At 34.8% G+C, this 24,085-nt stretch overlaps 1 protein-coding gene across 5 annotated transcripts in view; it reads left to right on the plus strand.

The window, feature by feature from the left end:
- The window catches only part of areg (amphiregulin), a 45,671-nt gene that overhangs the window by 735 nt on the left and 20,851 nt on the right, over nt 1-24,085 (plus strand). For 3 of the 5 annotated variants that reach the window (XR_015490790.1, XR_015490792.1, XR_015490791.1), the window contains exon 1: nt 11,959-12,138. Coding sequence is in view for 2 of the 5 variants with exons in the window: in XM_087253263.1 (XP_087109389.1) it covers nt 12,099-12,138 (40 nt within the window). In the remaining 3 variants the exon portion in view is untranslated. Of the gene's footprint in view, nt 1-11; nt 2,749-11,958; nt 12,139-24,085 lie in introns of those variants that run through there. The other 2 variants (XM_087253264.1, XM_087253263.1) reach the window with 2 other exon arrangements.

The raw sequence follows: 24,085 nt of genomic DNA on the forward strand, positions 1-24,085 counted from the left end.
AAGTATACAGGATTGTTGAGTAAATACAATTTACGCAAAAATTAAACTACAGTTTGGTTTAGTATTATAAAGCAAGTAACATAATTTTACATTGACGGAAGATACACGCATAATGTACTGCAAAAGTAAATATGAATGCATCCATACTAGTTAAATCTAACGCAATATGTGTTTATTTAATAAGAATTTTCTGTAGCCGGGCTTTAATCAATAATTTAACATGCAGTAATGAATATTAAACATGCATTTACATCTAAAAACATCAGGAAATAAATTAATTCATTTTTTCATGTTGCAATATGGGTAAATAAAACTGTTACTGCAAATAAAATGTCTATTTTGATAGCTTTAATGTTGCAATGATTTCTATTTCGATTTACAGTTTTGTAAGTGAACAATTTATGCAAAAATGATACTGTAGTTTTGTTTAGTAGTATAAAACTAGCAGCAGAATATTATATGAACGACAAAATGAACACATAAATTACTGCAAACGTAAATATAAATGCATGCATACTTTATTATTAGATCTAACGCAATATGAGCTATTTTAATAATATTTTTCTATAGTCGGGCTTTAATCAAGAATTAAACATGCAGTAATGAATATTAAACATGCAGTTATAACTGAAAACAGCAGGAAATAAAATCATTTAGTTGCTCATGTTGCAATATGGGGAAGTAAACCTGTGTTACTGCATATACAATGTCTATTTCGATAGCTTTAATGTTGCAATGATTTCTATTACGATTTATAGTTTTGTAATTAAACAATTTAGTAAAAAATGGTACTATAGTTTTGTTTAGTAGTATAAAACAAGAACATAATATTGTATTAACTGAATGCATATAAATTACTGCAAACTTAAATATGAATTTATCCATACTAGTTTATTATTAGATCTAACACAAAATGATTTATTTTAATAAAAATTATTTGTGTAGTCGGGGTTAAATCAAGAGTTAAACATGCAGTAATGACTATTAGGCATGCAGTGACAACTGAAAACAGAAAATAAAATCATTGGTTTTCTCATGTTGCAATATGGGAAAATAAACGTGTTACTGCATATGAAATGTCTATTTCGATAGCTTTAATGTTGCAATGATTTCTATTTCGGGTTATAGTTTTGTAAAAAGCCACAATTTAAGCAAAAATGATACTATAGTTTTGTTTAGTATTATAAAGCAAGCAACAAAATATTAGATTGACGGAAGATGCATGCATAATTTACTGCAAACGTAAATATGAATGCATCCATACTTTATTATTAGATCTTACGCAATATGAGCTATTTTAATAATATTTTTCTGTAGTCGGGCTTCAATCAAGAATTAAACATGCAGTAATGAATATTAGGCATGCAGTGACAACTGAAAACAGAAAATAAAATCATTGGTTTTCTCATGTTGCAATATGGGAAAATAAACGTGTGTTACTGCATTTAAAATGTCTATTTCGATAGCTTTAATATTGCAATGATTTCTATTTCGGTTTACAGTTTTGTAAGTAACCACAATTTACGCAGAAATGATACTAGCTTGTTTAGTAATAAAAAAAGCAAGCATCATTTAAATAGATTCACAGAAAATATACACACACATTAGCCTACTGCAAACCTAATGAATGTATCCATATAATGTATTAAATGCAACACAATATGCATTGTTTTACTTATAATTGGTGTAGTTGGGCTTTAATCAAGAATTTAACATGCAGAAATGAATATTAAACATGCAGTGACAAAAATGAAAACATGAGAAAAATAAAATAATTCATTTTCTTATGTTGCAATAAGGGAAATAAAACTGTTACTGTATATAACATGTCTATTTTGATAGCTTTAATGTTGCAATGATTTCTATTTCGATTTTTAGTTTTGTAAGTAAACAATTTACTTAATGATACCATAGATTTGTTTAGTAGTGAAAAAGCAAGCAACATAATATTGTATTAATGGAATACATATAAATTACTACAAGCTTAAATATGAATGCATCCATACTAGTTTATTAGATCTAACGAGTTATTTTAATAATAATTTTCCGTAGTCGAGCTTTAATCAAGAATTAAACATGCAATAATGAGTAATTTAACATGCAGTGACAGCTGAAAATATCAGGAAATAAAATCATTCATTTTCTTATAAACCTGTGATTCTGCATCTAAAGTGTCTAATTCGATAGCTTTAATGTTGCAATGATTTCTATTTCGATTTTTAGTTTTATAAGTAACCACAATTACTTAAAATATACACACACATTAGCCTACTGCAAACCTAAATATGAATGTATCCATATAATTTATTAAATGCAACACAATATGCATTGTTTTACTTATAATTTGTATAGTCGGGCTTTAATTAAGAATTTAACATGCAGTCATGAATTTTAAACATGCAGTGACAAAATTAAAAAGCATCAGAAAAATAAAATAATTTTATCATGTTGCAATAAGGGAAATAAAACTGTTACTGCATGTAAAATTCCTATTTTACTGGGCAATTACCAACCTATATCACACATGACATCACACGATTCAATGTCGCATACCGGTTGCAAAAAAATACCAGTAGCAAACCTGTCGTTTTGTGCTGTAGGATGCCAAGTTTGACCGTACCGTTACCGTACACCACACTGCTTTTAATGCCAACCGCAGACGTCTTTGGCTAACAGCCATCATAAGAGCTGAATGGAGTGAGGACCTAATTAAAAATGCTGGACTCTGCCGTTCTCATGTTATATCAGGTAAGTTCACGCTATCCTGAATCATACATGTTACTCATTTTTGATTGCAGCAATGATTTCAGCAAAAACAGTTAAATATGGGGAATTAAACTGCGGACACTGAATGCTTAGATAATGTAAATATGTAGATTCACACATCCTGCCGTACAGGTGCAGTTTGCTGTCAGAATGCAGTTGTTTTGCTTGTTGATGATAACCCAGGCCTTGTAGAGTTCCGTCTTCTTTTTTTGTCTTTGGCTAGGCAGAACCTCGGTTTTTAGTACTACATAGTTTTGAATCTGGTAATCATGGAGCATTACTTCTTGCACATGACCACACCGAACAACATCGTTGGCATCCAAAGACTTGTAGGCCTTTAACTTCTCTCTTGTGAAAATCACTTGGAGTTTCAATGAGATAGTTGTATATTTGAGGCTGGATGCTTGGTCATTTCGACTTATGCAATATCCATTGGGAGGGTGCTATCGCAAATGGACCTGTCAGACAAACGCCGCTTACTTTAACGTTAATATTGCCGAATCACTGTGCTTATCACTGGGTGTCGAGCTATTATAATACACTGAAAGCATTATGTAAATAATATATATATATATATATATATATATATATATATATATATATATAAAGGGTGTCACGATCCTCCAAATCCTCGATTCGATTACATTTTCGATTCTAAAGGTACGATTCGATTCGATTTTCGATTATGAATAATTAATTAATGACCAATTAATTATTTGTAGCCTACCGTTTAAACTACCTGACCTGTATGGTCTTTGTTTTACCCATAAACAAATCATACAGTAAATGAATAAAGGCAAGATACACACATAATTTCAACCTGTCAATCACTTTTTCTGCGGGACTCGTGAATAGGCAGTGATCTGTGTCGTTATAATGGCGTCGGTAAAAAAGACGCACAACCAACAGAAACCAGCCAACAGTATCTGAGGTGTGCGCTAAAATGACTAAGTACAAGTGAGTGAAAGATTGAAGCAGTCCTCTGACTGCCTGGACCTGCTGTCTCGAGCGCATGGCTGTGTGTGCGTCTGTGTCTGTGTGGTCACGTGATGTGCATTTTCAGCGGTAGTGAGGAAGGAGGGCTGCTCAGAAATGCTACACGCCACTGTGGATGTCAAATCGTTGTCGTTCTAAAATGCCATTTAAAAACAAAGACAGTGTAAACAGGGCCTGAGTGTGTACTTTTCGCGAGCGGATTTGCAACGGGGGCGGGCGGAGGATCGCGATGCCGATGTTGTCTATCGGACAAACCGTACGTAATATGTACATAGCAGAGCTTGCAAAACTGTGTTTTTTTTTGTCGACAACACAAACGTTGTCAACATAACTCACTGGAAATCCAAAATGCTTACACACCGGCGACTTCATTGAAAGAGGAGAGGGTTTAAGCTCTCTCGACGGGTCTCCTGCTTCTGCAGTTTAACAAGCACTTCAACAAGCCTGTTTTTTTCCCGCTTGGCAAGCCAAGCTGACGTGACATTGGGGCGTGGCAGCATCGACGATTCTATTTTTTTGATTCGATAATCGAAATTGAGCATAAATATATATATTAGTGTATATATATTTATATTATAAAAATATATATATATATATATAAATATATATAAATATGTATATATATGTATGTATGTTTATATGTATATGGCGAAGCAGTGTTGCAGTAGGTAGTGCTGTCGCCTCACAGCAAGAAGGTCGCTGGTTCTAATCTCGGCTCAGTTGGCATTTCTGTGAGGAGTTTGCATGTTCTCCCTGTGTTCGCATAGGTTTCCTCCGGGTGCTCCGGTTTCCCCCACAGTCCAAAGACATGCTGCAGGTAAATTGGGTAGGCTAAATTGTGTGTGTGTGTGTGTGTAATCAATATAACTTCTCTTTAATACAACAACAAACACTTTACCACATCATATGGTATTCCCTCGCTGTAAATATTAACGCTCCCGTTTTTTCCTCCAACCTCTCTGCACATGCATCCTAAATGTTTACAAACTGGTAATTCATCTATAATGTTGCAATGATTTCTAATTAAAATTCTATAAACATATTGAGCAAACAATAATTAACCCAATTTTAAACTTGTAATGGCTTTGATAACTTACAAAAAAATCTTACAAAAAAAATGATACTAAAGTACATTTAGCTAAGTTGGAGGAATAATGAACATTTTAAACATATAATATAAATAAATATATATATATATATAAATGGCGACACAGAGGCGCAGTAGGTAGTGCTGTCGCCTTACAGCAAGAAGGTCGCTGCTTCGATCCTCGGCTGGGTCAGTTGGCGTTTCTGAATGGAGTTTGCATGTTCTCCTTGCGTTCGCGTGGGTTTCCTCCAGGTGCTCCGGTTTCACTACAGGTGAATTTGTTGTAGGCTAAATTGTCCGTAGTGTATGTGTGTGAATAAATGCGAATGGTTGTTTCCCAGTGATGGGTTGCGGCTGAAAGGACATCTGCTGCGTAAAAACGTGCTGGATAAGATGGCGGTTCATTTCGCTGTTACGACCCCTGATTAATAAAGGGACTAAGCTGAAAAGAAATTAAATGAATTTTTTTTAAATACAGAACAATAATTTACAGAGAAAAAACATGCTAAGGGCGACACGGTGGTGCAGTGGGTAGCACGATCGCCTCACTGCAAGAAGGTCGCTGGTTCGAGCCTTGGCTGGGTCAGTAAGCATTTCTGTGTGGAGTTTGCATGTTCTCCTCATGTTGGCTTGGGTTTCCTCCAGGTGCTAAATTGACCATTGTGTGTGTGCGTGCTTGTGTGTGTGTGTGTGTGTGTGTGTTTGTGTGAGTGAATGTAAGAGTGTATGGGTGTTGGGCTGCAAGTCCAGAAGATATGGGTATGATCTGCTTCTGCCTCTCCACACTGTCTCCAGCACATTTCAAGAGTTCACACTTAGCTGATGATTGATAATAAACCGTATTTGGCATGCTGTCCTGGGACAGAGCCCTGAGCTCAGAATATCCTCGAGCCCGGGGCTCCCTCCCGTTTGAAGCGCGAGAGGAGAGTTTGAGCTCAGGTAGGTCTCGAGAACTTCTCTGCTTGTGAATGTGCTGAGATATATCTGGCTAAGAGTTGTCTAAAGATGCTATTTTGAAGTAGTCAATTGACTAATGGTGTATGTCTTTGAACGGGAGGAAACCGGGAAACCCGGGGACAACCCACGCAAACACAGGGAGAACATACAAGCTCCGCGCATAAACGCCGACCAGCTCGGAGTGGGGCCGAACCAGCTGCGTTTTTGCTGTGAGGCAACAGTGCTAACCAGAAAAGGGGTGGAGTAGAGTTGGAAGGGGGGATTCTTCAAGACGAAGATGACTGGAGTAGAAAGCTCTGGTTATTTATAGTGTGTCAGTATTCATCTGATAGGTGCAACATACGGAGATGATGCAGCCGTGTTCAATTATAAGCACGTGAGCCTCTCGAAATTAGTTTATAAATAAACTGCCCTTGTTGTCTGGATGTCTATTCACTTTTAATCTTGGGTGTTATAAAGAAGCTTAAAGGCATTTCCTGGAAAATTCCCTCAGAAAGTTCTAATTGTAAACTGATATCACATTATTTCACATTAATTTTATTATTTTTAATGCAATTAAAAATGCTGACAATTTTAATGTTTTTAAACCATTGACCGTTGATAAATAATAAGATTTAATTACACTTAATACTTTTTCTGACACCAGTGTAACACCTCTACACGCTAATTCTCTAGACATTCATGTAATATAAGAGGATACGCATAACAATGGACTGCACCAACAAGTTGGTTTACATTTCAGGCAGGTTTTTTCAGAGCTGCCTAAGAATAGCATTCATTGTTCGTATATAGACCAGACTAATACAGTATACAGTGCATTTTGAGCAAAAAAAAAAAGCAGAAGTTTGATGTTATCATTATACAACTATATCATCAGATATGAGTATTTGGATCTTTAGATATTCATTCATTCATTTTCCTTCGGCTTAGTCCCTTCATTAATCTGGGGTCGCCACAGTGGAATGAACCGCCAATTTATCCATCATATGTTTTACACAGTGGATGCCCTTCCAGCTGCAACCCAGTACTGGGAAGCATCCATACACACTCATTTTCACACACATGCATTATGGCCAATTTAGTTTATTTAATTCCCCTATAGCGCATGTATTTGTACTGTAGGGCAAACCGGAGAACCTGGAGGAAACCCCTGCCAACGCGGGGAGAACATGTAAACTCCACACAGAAATGCCAACTGACCCAGCTGGGACTCTAACCAGCTAACCGCTGAGCCACCGTACCGCCCAATTTTAAACCACACACTTGCAGGAAATAAAGTTGTAAGTGTAATAACTAGTTTAATATGCATTAGGGCTGCACAATATATATCGTTTCAGCATCGATATCGCAATGTGTGCATCTGCAATAGTCACATCGCAAAGATATGCAATGTCCAGTCTGAATATATATATATATATATATATAGTTGACCAGGAGCTACAGAATTGTACTTAATTACTGTATTTATATGGACTTTATGATTTATGCAAAAAAAAAAAACTTGTTTCTAGTCCATCTACAGGGTGGGCCATTTATATGGATACACCTTAATAAAATGGGAATGGTTGGTGATATTAACGTCTTGTTTGTGGCACATTAGTATATGTGAGGGGACAAACTTTTCAAGATGGGTGGTGACCATGGTGGCCATTTTTAAAGTCGGCCATCTTGAAGAGGGTCATTTGACACATTAAACTCATTGGGAATTTCACAAGAAAAACAATGGTGGGTTTTAATGTAACTTTATTCTTTCATGAGTTATTTACAAGTTTCTGACCACAAGTGTTCAATGTGCTGCCCATTGTGTTGGATTGTCAATGCAACCCTCTTCTCCTACTCTTCACACTGATAGCAACACCGCAGGAGAAAGCACGGGCTTCCAGTATCCGTAGTTTCAGGTGCTGCACATCTTGTAGTCATGTTAAAACTAAGCACACCACTGTTTTTCTTGTTTTGATGCGTTACATGACACTCTTCCAATTGATAAAACAAAAGTTAGATCCAAGATGGCCAACTTCAAAACGTCCCCCATGGTCACCACCCATCTTGAAAACTTTCCCCCCACCCATAAACTAATGTGCCACTAACAGGACGTTAATATCATCAATCATTCCCATTTTATTAATGTGTATCCAAATAAATGGCCCACCCTGTACATTCCAAAGTGATAAAAAGATTATTTCACATACACCATTGGCAGATAATCTCTTAAAACAAGCAAAAAGCTCTTTATTTTTCTTCTGACAGTGAAAACTAAACAATATTTTTACTTGTTCTAAGAATTTTTTTAGATATTTAGAAAAGAAACAAAACAAAAAAAAGTAGGAAAAGCTTTTTTTTGCTTGTTGATTATTCAATTTATGTACCCGAATACTGTTCAACTCCACTGAAAACTGTCAAATGGAGCTATTCTAACCATCATCTGAAACTTAATTTTGCAGAAAAGTAAAATATCACAATATCAGATTTTTTAAAATATCGTGCAGCACTAATATGCATCCATCTGTGCCTGAAAGTGTGTTTTAAATTCTGTGAATAGCCACTAATGGTCTGAAGTGTGTTCTGTGTTAATAGTTCAGGCTCATTAGTTTTATATTCTTCCTTCTGGGCTCTTCAGAAACTCATTTCTATGCAGATGTGTGGGACATGTTGTGTGGCATGAGATGAACAAACATTTAAGATGCATAAACACGTGGCAAACCCATCTAAAAGCAAACGATTGTACCTTTTAGGTTTTTTCTCTCTCAAAGTACAGCTCAGGTAATCGTACTTAATGACCGGTGAGGCCATATTAACAAAGCTACAGCTACTTTCACTGAATAAGTATGTGTGCCAGGGGTATTTTGGCTTCCTTTTATCTGTCTATGGCATTTCTTCTTCAAAAATCTCATTCTTTTCATTCTTTTTATTCCAGACGTGATGCGTCTCATATTCCATACAAGATATTCCAAAGATTTAAGGCCAATTCAAATCCAGTGACTCAGAGTTCCAAATTCTCAAACACCTACAGTACAGTGTGAAACATATCCGTAAATTAGCAGTTTTCTGTATTTTGTGATTTTTATTTTTATTTTCTCTCATTTATTTATGCCTTTTAATTTCCCTACGAGATCTTGATATTTCTTGCAATAACTTTTAAGCAAAAAAAGGTGACTTTTATGATCATTTGTAATAGTTTACAGTGATAAATTGTCTGCATTGGTGTTGTATATTACACTACAAAAACCTTGTAATAAACTGCCAACACATCTGTTATTTTACAGACTTATTTCTCTGTATATTATTTCTTAAACATTATTTCAAACTATTTAAAATGTCAATAAAAGTCACTTTATTAAACTTTAGAGTTGAATTTCCAACATCAAAAGTCGACAGAGCAGACGCCAACATCCCATAATGCAATTCACTACCATAAATAAACAGAAAACTCTTGTGAATCAAAAAATATGGAAGCTATGAACAGATATCACTCATCAAAAATGATTTTCTCTAAACAAACATTTCTTGTTTGATGCTGCTTGTAATTTTTTGTGGTTATTTGACATTTATTAATTAATTTTCTCTCAGCTTAGTCTCTTTATTCGTCAGGGGTCACCACAGCGGAATAAACCGCCAACTATTCCAGTATATGTTTTACGCTTCCAGCTGCAAATTTGACCTCTATATTTACTTTAATATTTCATGGTTAATTTAGCGTTTTACATCTTTATTTATAATTATTTGTGAAATATGCAAGCAGCTTCTAACTAAAAATGTAACTTTTGTTTGGATAGCTAAAGTTGAAGCCAAAATTACTAGTCCTCGTAAAGTTAAGCATTTTTCTTCTAGGGGAAGTCTTATTTCTTTTAGTTTTGGTGCAATTAAAGCAGCTTTTAAATTCCTTTAATTCAATAAAATTCACATCTTTTTGTATAGCACTTTTACAATGTAGATTGTGTCAAAGCAGCTTCACGTAGAAGATCATAGTGAATTGAAACCGAGTAGTTCAGTTTTCAGTGTTTAAGTTCAGTTCAGTTTAGCTCAGTTCAGTGTGGTGTAATAATCACTATTAGCGTCCAAACACTGGAGAGCGAATCCATCGATGCGCAGCTTTACAGATCCCAAACCATGCAAGCCAGTGGCGACAGCGGCGAGGAAAAAACTTCACCAGCTGGCGAAAGTTAAGAATTAAAAAACCTCGAGAGAAACCAGGCTCAGTTGGGCACGGCCATTTCTCCACTGGCCGAGGTTTTGTGCAGAGCTGCAGTCTAGGCACTGGAGAAGCTGGACCTCAGCACAGACTCGTCTGTCCCTGGAGCGTCACAGGAATCAGTCTCATGCTCTACACTCCTCCATGACCACCACAGCAGCTGCTCAGGATACGGCCTCGTCCAGGATTATGAAAACTTTGGGATCATCTCGTTGCTGGTTTTGGATCGAATCAGTGGCGCTGCATAGTCTGAGGGTCTTGAGATGAGTATCCCCAGGTGGAAATAGAGAATAAAGAGAATAATTAGCGTAGCTGCTGTTCATAGTGTATATAAACGAGATGCAGAAACCTGCGTTGGGCACATTCATGTATCATACCGCTAAGTGATGCACTGAGTGTTTGCTTTACTAAACAGATAGGACTTTAATCTAGTTTTGAACTGGGAGAGTGTGTCTGAGCCTCGGACGTTATCAGGAAGGCTATTCCAGAGTGTAGGAGCCATGAAAGAGAAGGCTCGACCTCCTTTACTCGACTTTGCTATTCTAGGTACTACCAGAAGCTCTGAGTTTTGAGATCTTAAAGAGCGAGTTGGATTGTAGCGAGACAGAAGGTTGGTTAGATAAACAGGAGCTCGATTGTTTAAAGCTTGAGGTCAATTATTAATAATTTAAGGTCAATTATTATTTATCATAGCTAATCTAGAGAATCTTTTTTGTTTGTTTGTTTGTTTGTTTGTTTGTTTAGCTGAAAACAGGTGACACAGTGGTTCAGTGGTTTGTACTGTTACCTTACAGAAAGAAGGTCGCTGGTTCAAGTCCTGGCTGGGTCAGTTGGCATTTCTGTGTGAAGTTTGCATGTTCTCCCCGTGTTGTGCTCCGGTTTCCCCCACAACCCAAACACATGCACTATAGGGGAATTGAAGAAACTAAATTGGCCGTAGTGTTTGTGTGTAAAAACGAGAGTGTATGGATGTTTCCCAGTGCTGGATTGCAGCTGGTGGGGCATCCGCTAAAACATATGCAGGATAAGTTGCCGGTTTATTCCGCTGTGGCGACCCCTGATGAATAAAGGGACTAAATCGAAGGAAAATGAATGAATGAATGTCTAAAAACAAAACATTTTGAATAATCAAAAAATCTGCCATGGTCAATATTATTATCCCTCTTAAATGATTATTAATATTATTTTAAATGGCTTCTGAATAAAAAACTGTTGTCTAATCACCTGCCTAATTAACCTAACTTGCCTAGTTAACCTAATTAGCCTAGTTAAGCTTATCAATTCCACTTTAACTAATATCCTACATTCATTCATTTTCCTTCAGCTTAGTCTCTATTTCAGAGGTTGCCACAGTGGAATGAACCGCCAACTATTCCAGCATTTGTTTTACACAGCGGATGACCTACCAGTCACAACCCAGTTCTGTTCTGGGAAACACCCATACATACTCATTCACTTTCATACACTTTGGACACTTTAGTTTATTTAATTCCCCTATAGCACATGTGTTTGGAATGTGGGGGAAACCGGAGCACCCAGAGGAAACCCACGCCAACACGGGGAGAACATGCAAACTCCACACAGAACCAACTGGCCCAGCCGGGAGCCACCATGTATCTAGTATCTTACAAGATAACTATAATGTTATGTACTGTCATCATGGCAAAGACAAAAGCATTTAGTTTAAGAAATCAGTTATCAAAAATATGAAATGTGCTGTCTCTCCATTAAACATCACATGGGAAATAATAAAAAAAAATTTAAACTTTACTGCAGGGCTAATAATATCATATATAACAGTTGACTATCAAAAAATATACACAAGCAATGTTTATTTGTATAGAAGTGTATCCCATTAAAGTGGCAACAATAGATATAGAAGTCCAGTGACGTGAAATGGAAAATGAGTATGAATTAGCATCGGATCAATTCCACAGACAGATCGACTCTCGTCAATCATTCACAAAGGGCGCCAGCAAAACAGGCAGTAATAAAAACACATTCTCTCTGTTATGTGAAGGGAAACCTCCCTATAAAAGCTCCTCCTGGCCGATAAGTAGATGACAAACAGAAACTCAACGCGGAACTGAGCTGTCAGCTGCCATGAACCCACAGCGCCTCTCCTCTCTGCTGCTCTGTGTCGGTGAGTTTGCTTTTCTCCATCCTGATCTGACCCTGTCTGTCTTACATTATTTTTAGCTTGCCAAATTCAGGACTGAACTGAAAAACACGTCAACTGGAAAGAGGATTTTAAAACCCCCAATTAAAAAGTTAGGTTGTGTTTGTGTGTGCAAAACTAAATAGTCTAAACTATTTTGATAGATTTTTAGACATTTTATTTTACATTATTACATTATTAGCTTGCCAAACTCTTTCCAAATCCTGGAAATCTTGGAGGCTTTTAAAACCACCATTTCCAGCCTTAAAATGTTATGTATGTTTGTGAGTGCAAATCTAAAAGTTTTGATTGGTTTTTAAAAATACTATTTTTAAGACATATTTTTTTTATTTTATTCATGTTTCCATTTCGGTCTGACCCTGTCTTACATTTATTCTTAGCGCGAACTGGAAAAACCTGGAAATCTTGGATGGTTTTAAAACCATCATTGCCAGCCTTGAGAAAAAAATCATTAGAATTCATCACGTATTGCTTTGTTTGTGTGTGCAAAAGTTTATATTTATAAACTTTATAAAATATTTTGATTTGTTTTTTAGAATTTTTATTTTATTTCTCTATCCTGATCTGACCCTGTCTAAAACCATCATTTCCAGCCATGTAAATATTAGAATTTATCAAATTATTTTAAATGTTGTGTTTGTATGTGCAAATCTACATATTCTAAAATATCATAATTGCGTTTTAAAAATGTGTGTGTGTGTGTGTGTGTGTGTGTGTGTGTGTGTGTGTGTATGTATGTATGTATGTATGTGTGTGTGTGTATGTATGTGTGTGTGTGTGTGTGTGTGTGTGTGTGTGTGTGTGTGTGTGTGTTAAAGACATTGTTATTAGATTGCAAATTCTTTAAAACAAATAAAATGTTTTCTGTATTAATTAAAAATAATACAGAGAGGTGTTCAAAATATTAAATAAATAATTAAGATGACAACTTAAAAATCAAAAATTGATTGTTGTCAAATGTTAGACAAAACATGCTGTTCTCAAATAATTTGATGGCTTTACATATATATATATATATATATATATATATATATATATATATATATATATATATATATATATATATATATATATATATATATATTTTTTTTTTTTTTTTTTTTTTTTTTTTTTAAGACTGTTATTTGATTGCAAATTCTAGGAAATAATGAAAATTATTTTCACTATTAATGAAAAAACTATATACAAATCAAAAAGTGGACAAATAAAATTTATAAAAAATAAATTAAAAATACATAAAATGCTGGGTTATTTCAACCTAATTCTGGGAGTAATGTGTAGTAAATCAATTGCTGGGTTAATTTTTTTATTAAAGCATTAACAAATTAACTTATTGTTTGAGTTAGTCCTTATTTTACTCACTTTAGGTTTGAATAATTCATAATGTCTTAGAGTGTAACAACATAAAAGGCAAAAATTGGACAAAACATAAACAAAATAAAGAAGTGGGTGAAAATACAAAGATAATTCTTAATAAAATTATTTTAAAAGTTATAAAAAATAACAACATGAGTTGTTGTTAAATAAAAAATAAATCCTTTTCATTAATAAAAACAAATCAAAAAGTAGAAAATAATAAAATAAATGACAATATACACAAAAGACAAAATACACAAAATGCTGGGTTAATTCAACCTACCTCTGGGAATAATGTGGAGTACATAAATTGCTGGGTTAATTATTTTTATTATTATTAAAGCATGGGCAATTTAACTAACTGTTTAGGTTAGTCAATATTTTACTCACTTTGGGTTTGAATAATTCATAATTTCGAAGAGTGTAAAAACATAAAAAGCCAAAAAACTTACCATAAGTCAAAAAGTCAAAAACATAACCGTAAACATATCATAGTTGTCAAATGTTGGTAAATACATGCTTTTTGTTCTAAAATATTTATTGCAAATAAAGCAAGAAAAAAAAACTAAGTCAAGAAGTGGGCGAAAATAAATAATAATTCTTAATAAAAATATTTAAAAAACAATTAATAAAAAAATAACACAAAAAGTGGATAAAAATAAATCCCTGTCAAGTGTTTGATGACATTTTTGTTCTGAAATATTTTGATTGCTTTTTAGAAATTATTCATAATTTTTATTGCAAATTTGGTGAAATAATTAAAAACAAATCTTCCATTAAACAAAACAACAACATGAAGTAAAAGTAGACAAAAATATAAATAAATCTCTCTCTATTAAATGAAAAAAGCAAGCAAAAATAAACATAAATCCTTCTCTAGTTATGAATAAATTATCGTCATAAATCATCAGAAAGATAAATAATAAAAATAAAAAAATAAAATAAAAAATAAATCCTTGTTGTCAGATGTTTGAGAATATATGCTTTATTCTAATATATTTTAATAGTTTTTTAGAAATTAATTTAATCTGTAAATCAATTAAAAATAAATCTTTCAAACATAAAAAGTCAAACTGTGGGCAAAAATAAAAATAAACCCCTATTTCATTGAAAAAATAACAACATAAAGTAAAAAGTAGTCAAAACATGCAAAAGGCTGACCATAAATTCTGTGCATTTAGCTAATATATTAGTTTTGTTTCGCTGTAAATGAATGTCAGGCGGCATATGATGAATATTAAAGACTGTATGAAGGTAAACATCCTCCAGAACTAGCGTGAACTCTCTGCTTGATTGAAGTGTGGCGATTGTGTTTGCGTCTCCAGACAGGCTGGGCTGTGGGAAACTGCATCAGCTTGTAGTAACATGTCTGAATATCTGTGAGCTTTGGCTTTTCCCTTGTAGGTGTATGTCAGAACACCACGCAACTTCAATCTGTTGTCATGTTCAGCGTCATAAAACGCTTATTGTTCACGGCCAAGAAGAGAGGATTAGGGCGTCACACCGCCGTCTTAAACATGTATATTTAGCCTTCTGAAATAACGTTAGAAAGGTCATCCAGGCACACAATAATAGGTGTGTGTGTGTGTATGTGTGTGTGTTTTTAGGAAAGGAATTTCTTTGACAATTCCAGTCAGTAGGAGTGTTCAGATCAAATGCATTTACACAAACATTCTTCGCGCAGACTTGTTTGACTGCAGCAGATGCCTGTGTGCATGTTTAACTGCTTGAAATATGTGACCCTGGATGACAAAACCAGTCTTACACTGTAAAAAATGCCGGGTTCTGCACAATTTCGTCATGAGGTCCACACACAAATCGATTGTTAGCTTAATTGTTTTTACAAATTTAAGTGGATTGAACATAAAACAATTAGGTTGTCAGGCCAAAAACCTCAATATTTGTGTTGTTTGCTCATTTTAAATACAGTTGAAGTTGGAATTTAAAGCCCCCATGTTTATTTTTTTCTCCAATTTCTGTTTAACAGAGAGAAGAGATTTCCTCAACACGTTTCTAAACATAATAGTTTTGCCATGATTACAGTAAATACTATTTGACTAGATATTTTTAAAGACACTTCTATACAGCTTAAAGTGACATTTAAAGGCTTAACTAGGTTAATTAGGTTAACTAGGCAGGTTAGGGTAATTAGGCAAGTTATTGTTTAACGAAGGTTTATTCTAGACCAGGGGTGGGCAAACTCGGTCCTGGAGGGCCGGTGTCCTGCACAGTTTAACTTCAACTCTAATCAAACACACCTGCTTATAGATTTCTAGTGATCTTGAAGACACTGATTGGCATATTCAGGTGTTTTTGACTAGTGTTGGAACAAAACTCTGCAGGGACAACGGCCCTCGAGGATCAAGTTTGCCCATCCCTGTTCTAGACTTTTGAAAAAATATATAGCTTAAATGGGCTAATAATTTTGTGTTGAAAAATTGTGTTTAAACATTAATAACTGCTTTTATTCTAGCTGAAATAAAACAAATAAGACTTTCTGCAGAAGAAAAAATATTATCAGACATGCTGTGAAAATTTCCTTGCTCTGTTAAACATAATTTGGGAAATATATAAAAAAAAAAAAAATATATATATATATATATATATATATATATATATATATATATATATATATATATATATATATATATATATATATATATATATATATATATATATTCAAAGAGGAGCTAATAATTCTGACTTCAACTGTAAGTAGCTCCAACAAGCTTTTTGGTTTTTAGTGCATTTTGCATGGGTTTGTTTTTGGGAATAGACAACAAATTCATAGTATTTTTCTTTTATGCTATTAATCATTGGAATATTAAGTTATGATCAAGTTATGTTAAGATCTTTTGTAGATTTCCTACTGTTAGTATACACCATAAAAAAAACTAAAGGATTTTTATGTTGATTTATCCTATTTTAATAAGTTAATCAAGTTTCAACTAGGAGTCTGCCTTCGCGTGGGTTTCCTCCGGGTGCTCCGGTTTCCCCCACAGTCCAAATACATGTGGTACAGGTGAATTGGGTAGGCTAAATTGTCTGTAGCGTATGAGTGTGTGTGTGTGAATGTGTGTGTGGATGTTTCCCAGAGATGGGTTGCGGCTGGAAGGGCATCCGCTGCGTAAAAACTTGCTGGAAAAGTTGGCGGTTCATTCTGGTGTGGCGACCCCGGATTAATAAAGGGACTAAGCCGACAAGAAAATCAATGAATGAATGAAGTTTCAACTAAAGTTTAACAATGTTTAACCTAATGGGCTCTATTTTAACGATCTAGACACAAAGTCCAAAGCGCAGGGCGCAAAAACATTAAGGACGTATCAGAATCCACTTTTGCTATTTTAAGGACGGAAAAATCCGCTTGGTGGCGCATGGTCTAACAGGGTTGAGCTTTATCTCTTAATGAATAGGTGTGTTTTCAGGATAAACCAATCAGAGTCTCATCTCCCATTCCCTTTAAGAGCCAGTTGCGTCGCGCCATAGCGCATTTGCTTTTTACATGGCGGACCTAATGGAAAAACTGAATGCTTCACTAGTGAGAAAACAGTTCAACAGAGCATCTGCAGCGCCAGAATGAGAGATGAGCCTTCTCATTATTTACTTTTACTTTCGCTCTCTTAGATAAGGAAACGTGTTGTACACAATGAAATCCATTAGCTTATAAATAATTAATTTAGTTTGTTAAGCGCAAAGATTTGCTTTAAAACTATTTCTAAATTCAGTTTCTAATTTCCAGCAAACGAATAAATGAACAATAATAACAAAGTGTGCTCAACCAACTGAGTTATATCCAAATACACATGCTGTGCCCCATATGGTCTAAAACCTGACAGGTGGACAAATCTAAGCTTGTTTTTATTAAAACAAATATAAATATGCAGATAATAAATAATACTGCTAATAATAATAATAACACTATACAAAAGCAAATGGTCATGAATAACTGAAAAAGCCCCTCGAGAGGAAGGCAAGAAAGTTTGGTTTTTATTTTTATGTAGGCTAGAAAATAATAATTTTTGTAATATCTTAATCCTTTAATTCTTATTCATTTATAAAGATATTTGCACATAGCTGTACATCCTGTATGTATTAAGCAACGTGTAAGCGGGGAGCACAACTAACGCGCTCTGCGCTGCAGACCTGCTTTGATCTGGTGTGTCAGCTTGATCTCACGAGAAAGCGTAAGTATTTTACGTTTTGCCAGTTTTGTGGCTAATTCGTACGAATTCGTACGAGTTCAGTCGTACGAAATGGTACGATTTTAAAAAGGAGGCGTGGCACCTGACCCCACCCCTAACCCCAACCGTCATTGGGGGATGAGCAAATCGTACTAAATTGTACGAATTAGATCGTACGAATTCATACGAATTAACCACTAAATGAAAAAGTTACAAATTGCCGTGAGATTGTGTTGGGTGTGTTGTACAGTCTATTATAGTTCCTCAAAATAGCAACGCGCTAGCAATGCACCTTAACACACCTCTTTTTTTAGACCAGAACACCTATGTGCGCACATATGAGCGCAAATCCATTTGCTATTTAAACAGCGTGGTGAAAAACATCAAAACGACTCTTGCGCCAAGCTGAAACTAGCAAACAATTGTGTTGTGACTTGCGCCACACTGCACCGGGTGTATGATGCCTATTATTGTAGTCAGTTTGATTAGTGTAAGTTGAGCTGAATTTATGAAGAATTTATGACAGTAGCTGTGTCTCATTTTAGAGGCTGCATCCTCTGAAGGCTGCATTTAAAGTTCGCTGCATTTGAAGGCTGTCTCATTTCAAACAATTTCGAAGGCTCCTTCAAACGCAGCCTCCAAATGTGTTCATCATTTCCCAGGTAATGAAGGACACAAGCGGTAGATCCGTGAACACCCCTAGATTCATTACGCGCTGATAACGGCAGGACGTTTTTAAAAGCAAACTCTGGTTTAAATGTATGAATTAGGTTTATTTTACGTGAATATCTAAACACGTTAAAAAACAAAAAGAGTATGACATGTCCTACTAAAGAGCGAGTTTAAAGACAGTTCACATGTTTGTGTGTACATGTATGGACCAAAGGAAATATATTTCCAGTTTTTATAAACAATGTTTTGCCTTCAGATCACTTAAAATAAGTTTTAAAATCACTTTGAAAAAAAAACTCATTGCAAATTTTATCAGCGGTTATTAACAGCAGCTGTTATGGTTGCTAGTTGACCTAGATCTGTCCTCTGTAGGCTAGATTATCTCATTTCAAAATGCTCAGTTCGGCCTGTGTGGACTTCGAAATACTCACCTTTGAAGTCTGCATCCTTCGGAGGGTGCAGCCTCTGAAATGAGACACAGCAAGTGTATCCTTCATTCATTCATTCATTCATTCATTCATTTTCCTTCGGCTTAATCCCTGATTATCAGGGGTCGCCACTGCAGAAGGGGTGTGTGAATGTGAGAGTGTATGGGTGTTTCCCAGTACTGGCTTGCGCTGGAAGGACATCCATGGCGTAAAAAAAATATGCTGGAATAGTTGGTGGTTCATTTCGCTGTGTCGACATCTGAACTACAGACTAAGCTGAAATAAAATGAATGAATAAATGAACGAATATAGGGTGTCACGGTGGCACAGTGGGTAGCAAGATTTTCTCACAGCTAGAAGGTTGGTGGTTCGAGCCCTGGCTGGGTCAGCTGGCGTTTCTGTTTGGAGTTTGCATGTTCTCTCCGTGTTGGCGTGGGTTTCCTCCCGAGTGCTACGGTTTACACCACAGTCCAAACACATGCGCTAGGTGAATTGGATAAGCTAAATTGGCCGTAGTGTATGAGTATGAATGAGTGTATGGATGTTTCCCAGTGATGGGTTGCAGCTTAAAGGGCATCCTCTGCTTAAAACATGTGTTTGATGAGTTGAAGGTTCATTCTGATGTGGCGACCCCTGATTAAAAAAGGGACTACGCTGAACATAAAATAAATGAGTTTGAAATGTAACCAATTTTTTTTTTTTTAGAATTAAGCAGATTTTCATCTTTGTTTTCATTTTTTTTTCTTGATCTTCACTGCACAAAAATATGCCTTAAATGTTTAATTTGCATCAGTCAAACTGACCACAAATATGAAGTTAAATTTGTATAGCTGGAAATATAAAACCTGATCAAATGATCAAGATAACTTAAAGTAGCATATAAAGATCACACTTTACTATAAGGTTCATTATTTGCTAACATAAACTACGAATGAACAATACTTGCAGCATTTATTAATCATAATTTAACATTTACTAGTGCATTATTAACATTCAAGTTCATTCTTATTATCATTAACACACTGTGAGTTAACATGAACTAACAATGAACTACTGTATTTCCATCATCTAACGTGAACAAATACTGTAATGAATGTATTGTTCTATTACGCCCCGAGTCTAGGGGAAAACAACATGGGCATAATAAACAAAGAAAAACAAATGTGTTGGGGTGGTGTATTTCCCAAACAAAACAAAAACTTAAGGCAAACGTTTCCCTTCGGTCGACATCCAAAACTCAGACATTCAGTTAAGAGTATATATGAATAGATTTATTGCAGAAAAATGTAGATAATATAAATGAGCATGTCTTCAGAGTGACCTCTGGCCAAAATAAACAAAAGAATCTATAAAATAAATGCACTAAATTACCTATTAAGAAACCTACAAGAAGCTTACCTTACTCCCTAAACATAGTCAAAAGTAATAAAATTAATAGGCGGGACACCCCTACACACTCAAACTCTCAAAATAGGTTAACATATGAACATTAGTACAATATTGGTTGTTGGTCGTCGGCCGGAGGGGTGAGGGAAATCCAGGAGCTCCACTCCCAACAACGGTCCCAACGCAAATGAGCTCTCTGAACCCTGCCGGAAGCTCCCTTATATACAGGCCTCCGAGACCAGCAGCCAATCAGAACGCGGGATCACGCCACTATAGGAGCCTATGAGACAAAAGAAAAACAACAAGAAGGCGGGACAAAGAGAAGACAGAGTACAATTCGCAATAATAAATAAATAAATAAACTTCAGTTGTAACATGTTCATTGTTTGTTCATGTTAGTAAATGCATTAACTCAGCGGTTCTCAAACTGTGGTACGTGTACCACTAGTGGTACGTGGACTTCCTTTTAGTGGTACGCAGATGAATCAAATATGTCATTTGTACATGCTACATATATTTAAAATGATTTATATATGAATATGATGACATAAAGCCTATATTTCCAAGCCTAGAGTTCCAGGCATTTCCAGGTGCTGATAAACTAGGAGTTTCTTTCTTGTTTACTTTTTAAGAAGTGACCTGCCATTTTTAACTTTTAAAAGCACATTTTAATTTAAATGTTCTTAATAATAGGAACTATTATGCCTTGTTTTTGAACTGTATAGAGCTTTAGCTGCTTTACTGGACCTAATACGCTACTGTATTCCAATACTGCTCATTATGGTGGCACTATTGTGTCGCAGCTGGCTTGCATGGTTTAGGATCTGAAAAGCTACGCATCGATGGATTTGCTCTTCAGTGTTTGGACTCTCAGTAAAACCACACTGAACTGAGCTAAACTGAACTGAACTTAAACACTAAAAACTGAACTACTCTGATCCAGTTACTATGAGCATTTATGTGAAGCTGCTTTGACACAATCTACATTGTAAAAGCGCTGTACAAATAAAGCTGAATTGAATTGAATTACTTGCAAAGACAACGTTTTACTGAGGTGGTACTTGATGAAAAACGTTTGAGAACCACTGCATTAACTAATACAACCTTATTGTAAAGTGTTTCCATTAAAAACTGTTTAATAACTGTTAAATATACATTTTACAGTGTATATTTAAGAATGTTTTGATAATTGCGTAGCCGAAAAGAAAATATTTTGTCAATCTTTCGTCAATCTGTGATCAAAACTTTACTCCACCTAAGCAAAAATGTTAAGATGCTGGCTGTGTTTCAGGATGGGAGTTTCCTGCACGTTCACATTCAGCTCCTTTCTGATACAGTTTAAAACACCCTTTCCTTGATCCCAATTAACTCCTGATGGAAAAACAAGTAGTCCCGGTCAACATTTTTTCTTGCTGATTGTCAAGTTTCAATGTGGAAATGAATCAACGCAAGGAAACACTGAGACCTCCTTAGTTGCAAACAGTGTTGACTAAAACCTTTTTTAATGACAAAGTAAAACCAATAACATGATTTGACATATTTTGAATATTTTAATACTGAATGCTCCTTTCAGAAAACATTACGCCATACATTCAGTGTTGAGATTAATTGTTATTAGAAATAAACATTTTCTGGCTGTTTTTTTAAAGACTGTAGACATAACGTTTAACATACAGTACGTTTTCCATACTGTAACATATGCAGTACCATATTATAAACCATATCGTGAATGCAGTGCAATGTCTAAAAAACTTTTTACTTAAATGTCTGAATTGTTACAACACCAGAAAAAAAAAGACTTTAGCTCAAAATAAGAAATTAAATATTAGCAAAATATACCAGCACATATACATGCATACTATTTACTACTATACAAAGTGTTATGGGAACTGGAATTTCATTGTTTATTATTAATTTAATTATTTATTTAATTATTAATTTAATTTAAGTTAATCATTCAACTATTTTTATTGCATTTTAAATTATTAGACAGATTTAATTTAAACTGTTATTAATCATTTCCTGCCATGTAAACTACATTTTAAAGGGTCAGTTCACCTTTCCAAAATTTACATTTTGTCATTACTCAATGTTGTGGCAAACCTATACGACTTTCATTCACCTTTGGATATTTTAAATCACATCTGAGATATTTCTGTCCATCCATTTAAAGTCTTCTCTGATGTAGAGATATTTTTTAAAACTCCATATGAATTATTGTGATTAAAATCAAAAACTCATATTAATTGTAAAATATCTGTAAATGTCTGTAATGAACATATTTAGTTTATTAAACAGTTTAAAACATGGTTTTATATTTAGTGATTCAATTGTGTTATGAGACCTGGTCTTTCCTGCAACAAATTTTGATGTTGAAAAGTTGGAAAAAAGTGACTTTTAGTGATAGTTTGAAGTGAAATATTGTTTGTATTGGTGTAAATCATGCTACAAAAACTTTCTGATAAACTGCCTGTATACTTTTCCTGTTATTTGACTTAATTCTCTTAATATTAATTCTTATACAACATATTACTATTTAATATTAATACAATTTTAAAATAATAATAAAATTTATTTGTACTTAAATGTCAACAAAAATCACTTTTATTATAGAGTTGAATTTTCAACATCAACAGTCGACAGAGCAAAAATAAAGCTATCATACTGTAATTCATAACCTAAAGAAAAAAAAAATAATCACAAGATATGAATTCTATTAATTAACCAATATTTTTTTGTACAATGTATGTTGAGCAGATTTAGTTTTGACTTAGTTTCACTTGTAAATTTTGATTAGCAAACAATGTTTACATAGTTTAAATTTGGTTATGGAAGTTCAAGTTTGCTTGCTTGATGTATGAGAACCATAGACTTTAAAATATATAGACGTAGTATCCGTGACGTCACCCATAGGTTTCTGAAGAGCGCAAAAGAAGCCACAAGTAGGCGCGGCCAACCGTCGCCATTTTGTTCACGCGTAGTCGCACTCATGGCGGGATACCAAACAAGGGCAAAGAGGCGGGGAGTGAGCGGGGCTACAGACACCTGCTGGCATTTTGCGTGGACCTAGCTTAGACACACTTTACTTTGGGAGAAATGCTTAATACTTTATCACCTGCGACTCGTTTGGGTTCTGACAACTTGTGCTTGGCTGTACACTATATCAATAAAGTGTTTAGTCTTTTAAAAACACTGCTGTAATATATTGAGCCACTAAGTATTGTTCTAATGATGTTGTACAGGAGGAAAACGCAAATTACTTCCAAACACCTAAGATAGAGTCTGTGTTAGTAAATGCAAGGCTATTTATGAAATCCAGGCATAAAACTGTATGACAACACTTCAGATGACTGTTCTAGAGTGCATTAAAGAAAAATTTAGGGTTTTTCTTCAATGCATTAAAGAAAAATATAAATGATGGATGATCTTAAATAAAACAAATACATTTATAGAGATGCTATATAAGTATATAACTTTACTCACATGGGAAACGGAGGCCACGTGAATGGCTTGTGAGCACAATTATGTTCACTCAGCATCCCATATCATCTGGGAATTGTAGGAAATAATCCCAAAAGGCAACTGACTGTGTAAAGCCATATAAAACAACACAGAAATACGATGAATATGCCAAAATCAGTGACTAATCTGCTGGAGTCAGCTGAGGTAAAGTGACGGCGACAGCCAGACCTAGCTGTCAATCAAGTGGCCACGCCCTTAATTATGCAAACTTAATAAAACCTAATATAAAGAAAACAGATGAGTTATAAAAAAATTCACCCCCCACACCGTTGTCATGAAGGGTAATAGTAGCTTTATGAACCAAAATCGTTCTTTGTACCAGGATGTAAACACCTTTTTTTACTGCTGTAAAGTTGGCCATTCTAA

Source organism: Danio rerio, chromosome 5 (genome assembly GCF_052040795.2).
Source record: "Danio rerio strain M-AB ecotype USA chromosome 5, GRCz13ab, whole genome shotgun sequence".
Classification (NCBI taxonomy): Eukaryota; Metazoa; Chordata; class Actinopteri; order Cypriniformes; family Danionidae; genus Danio; species Danio rerio.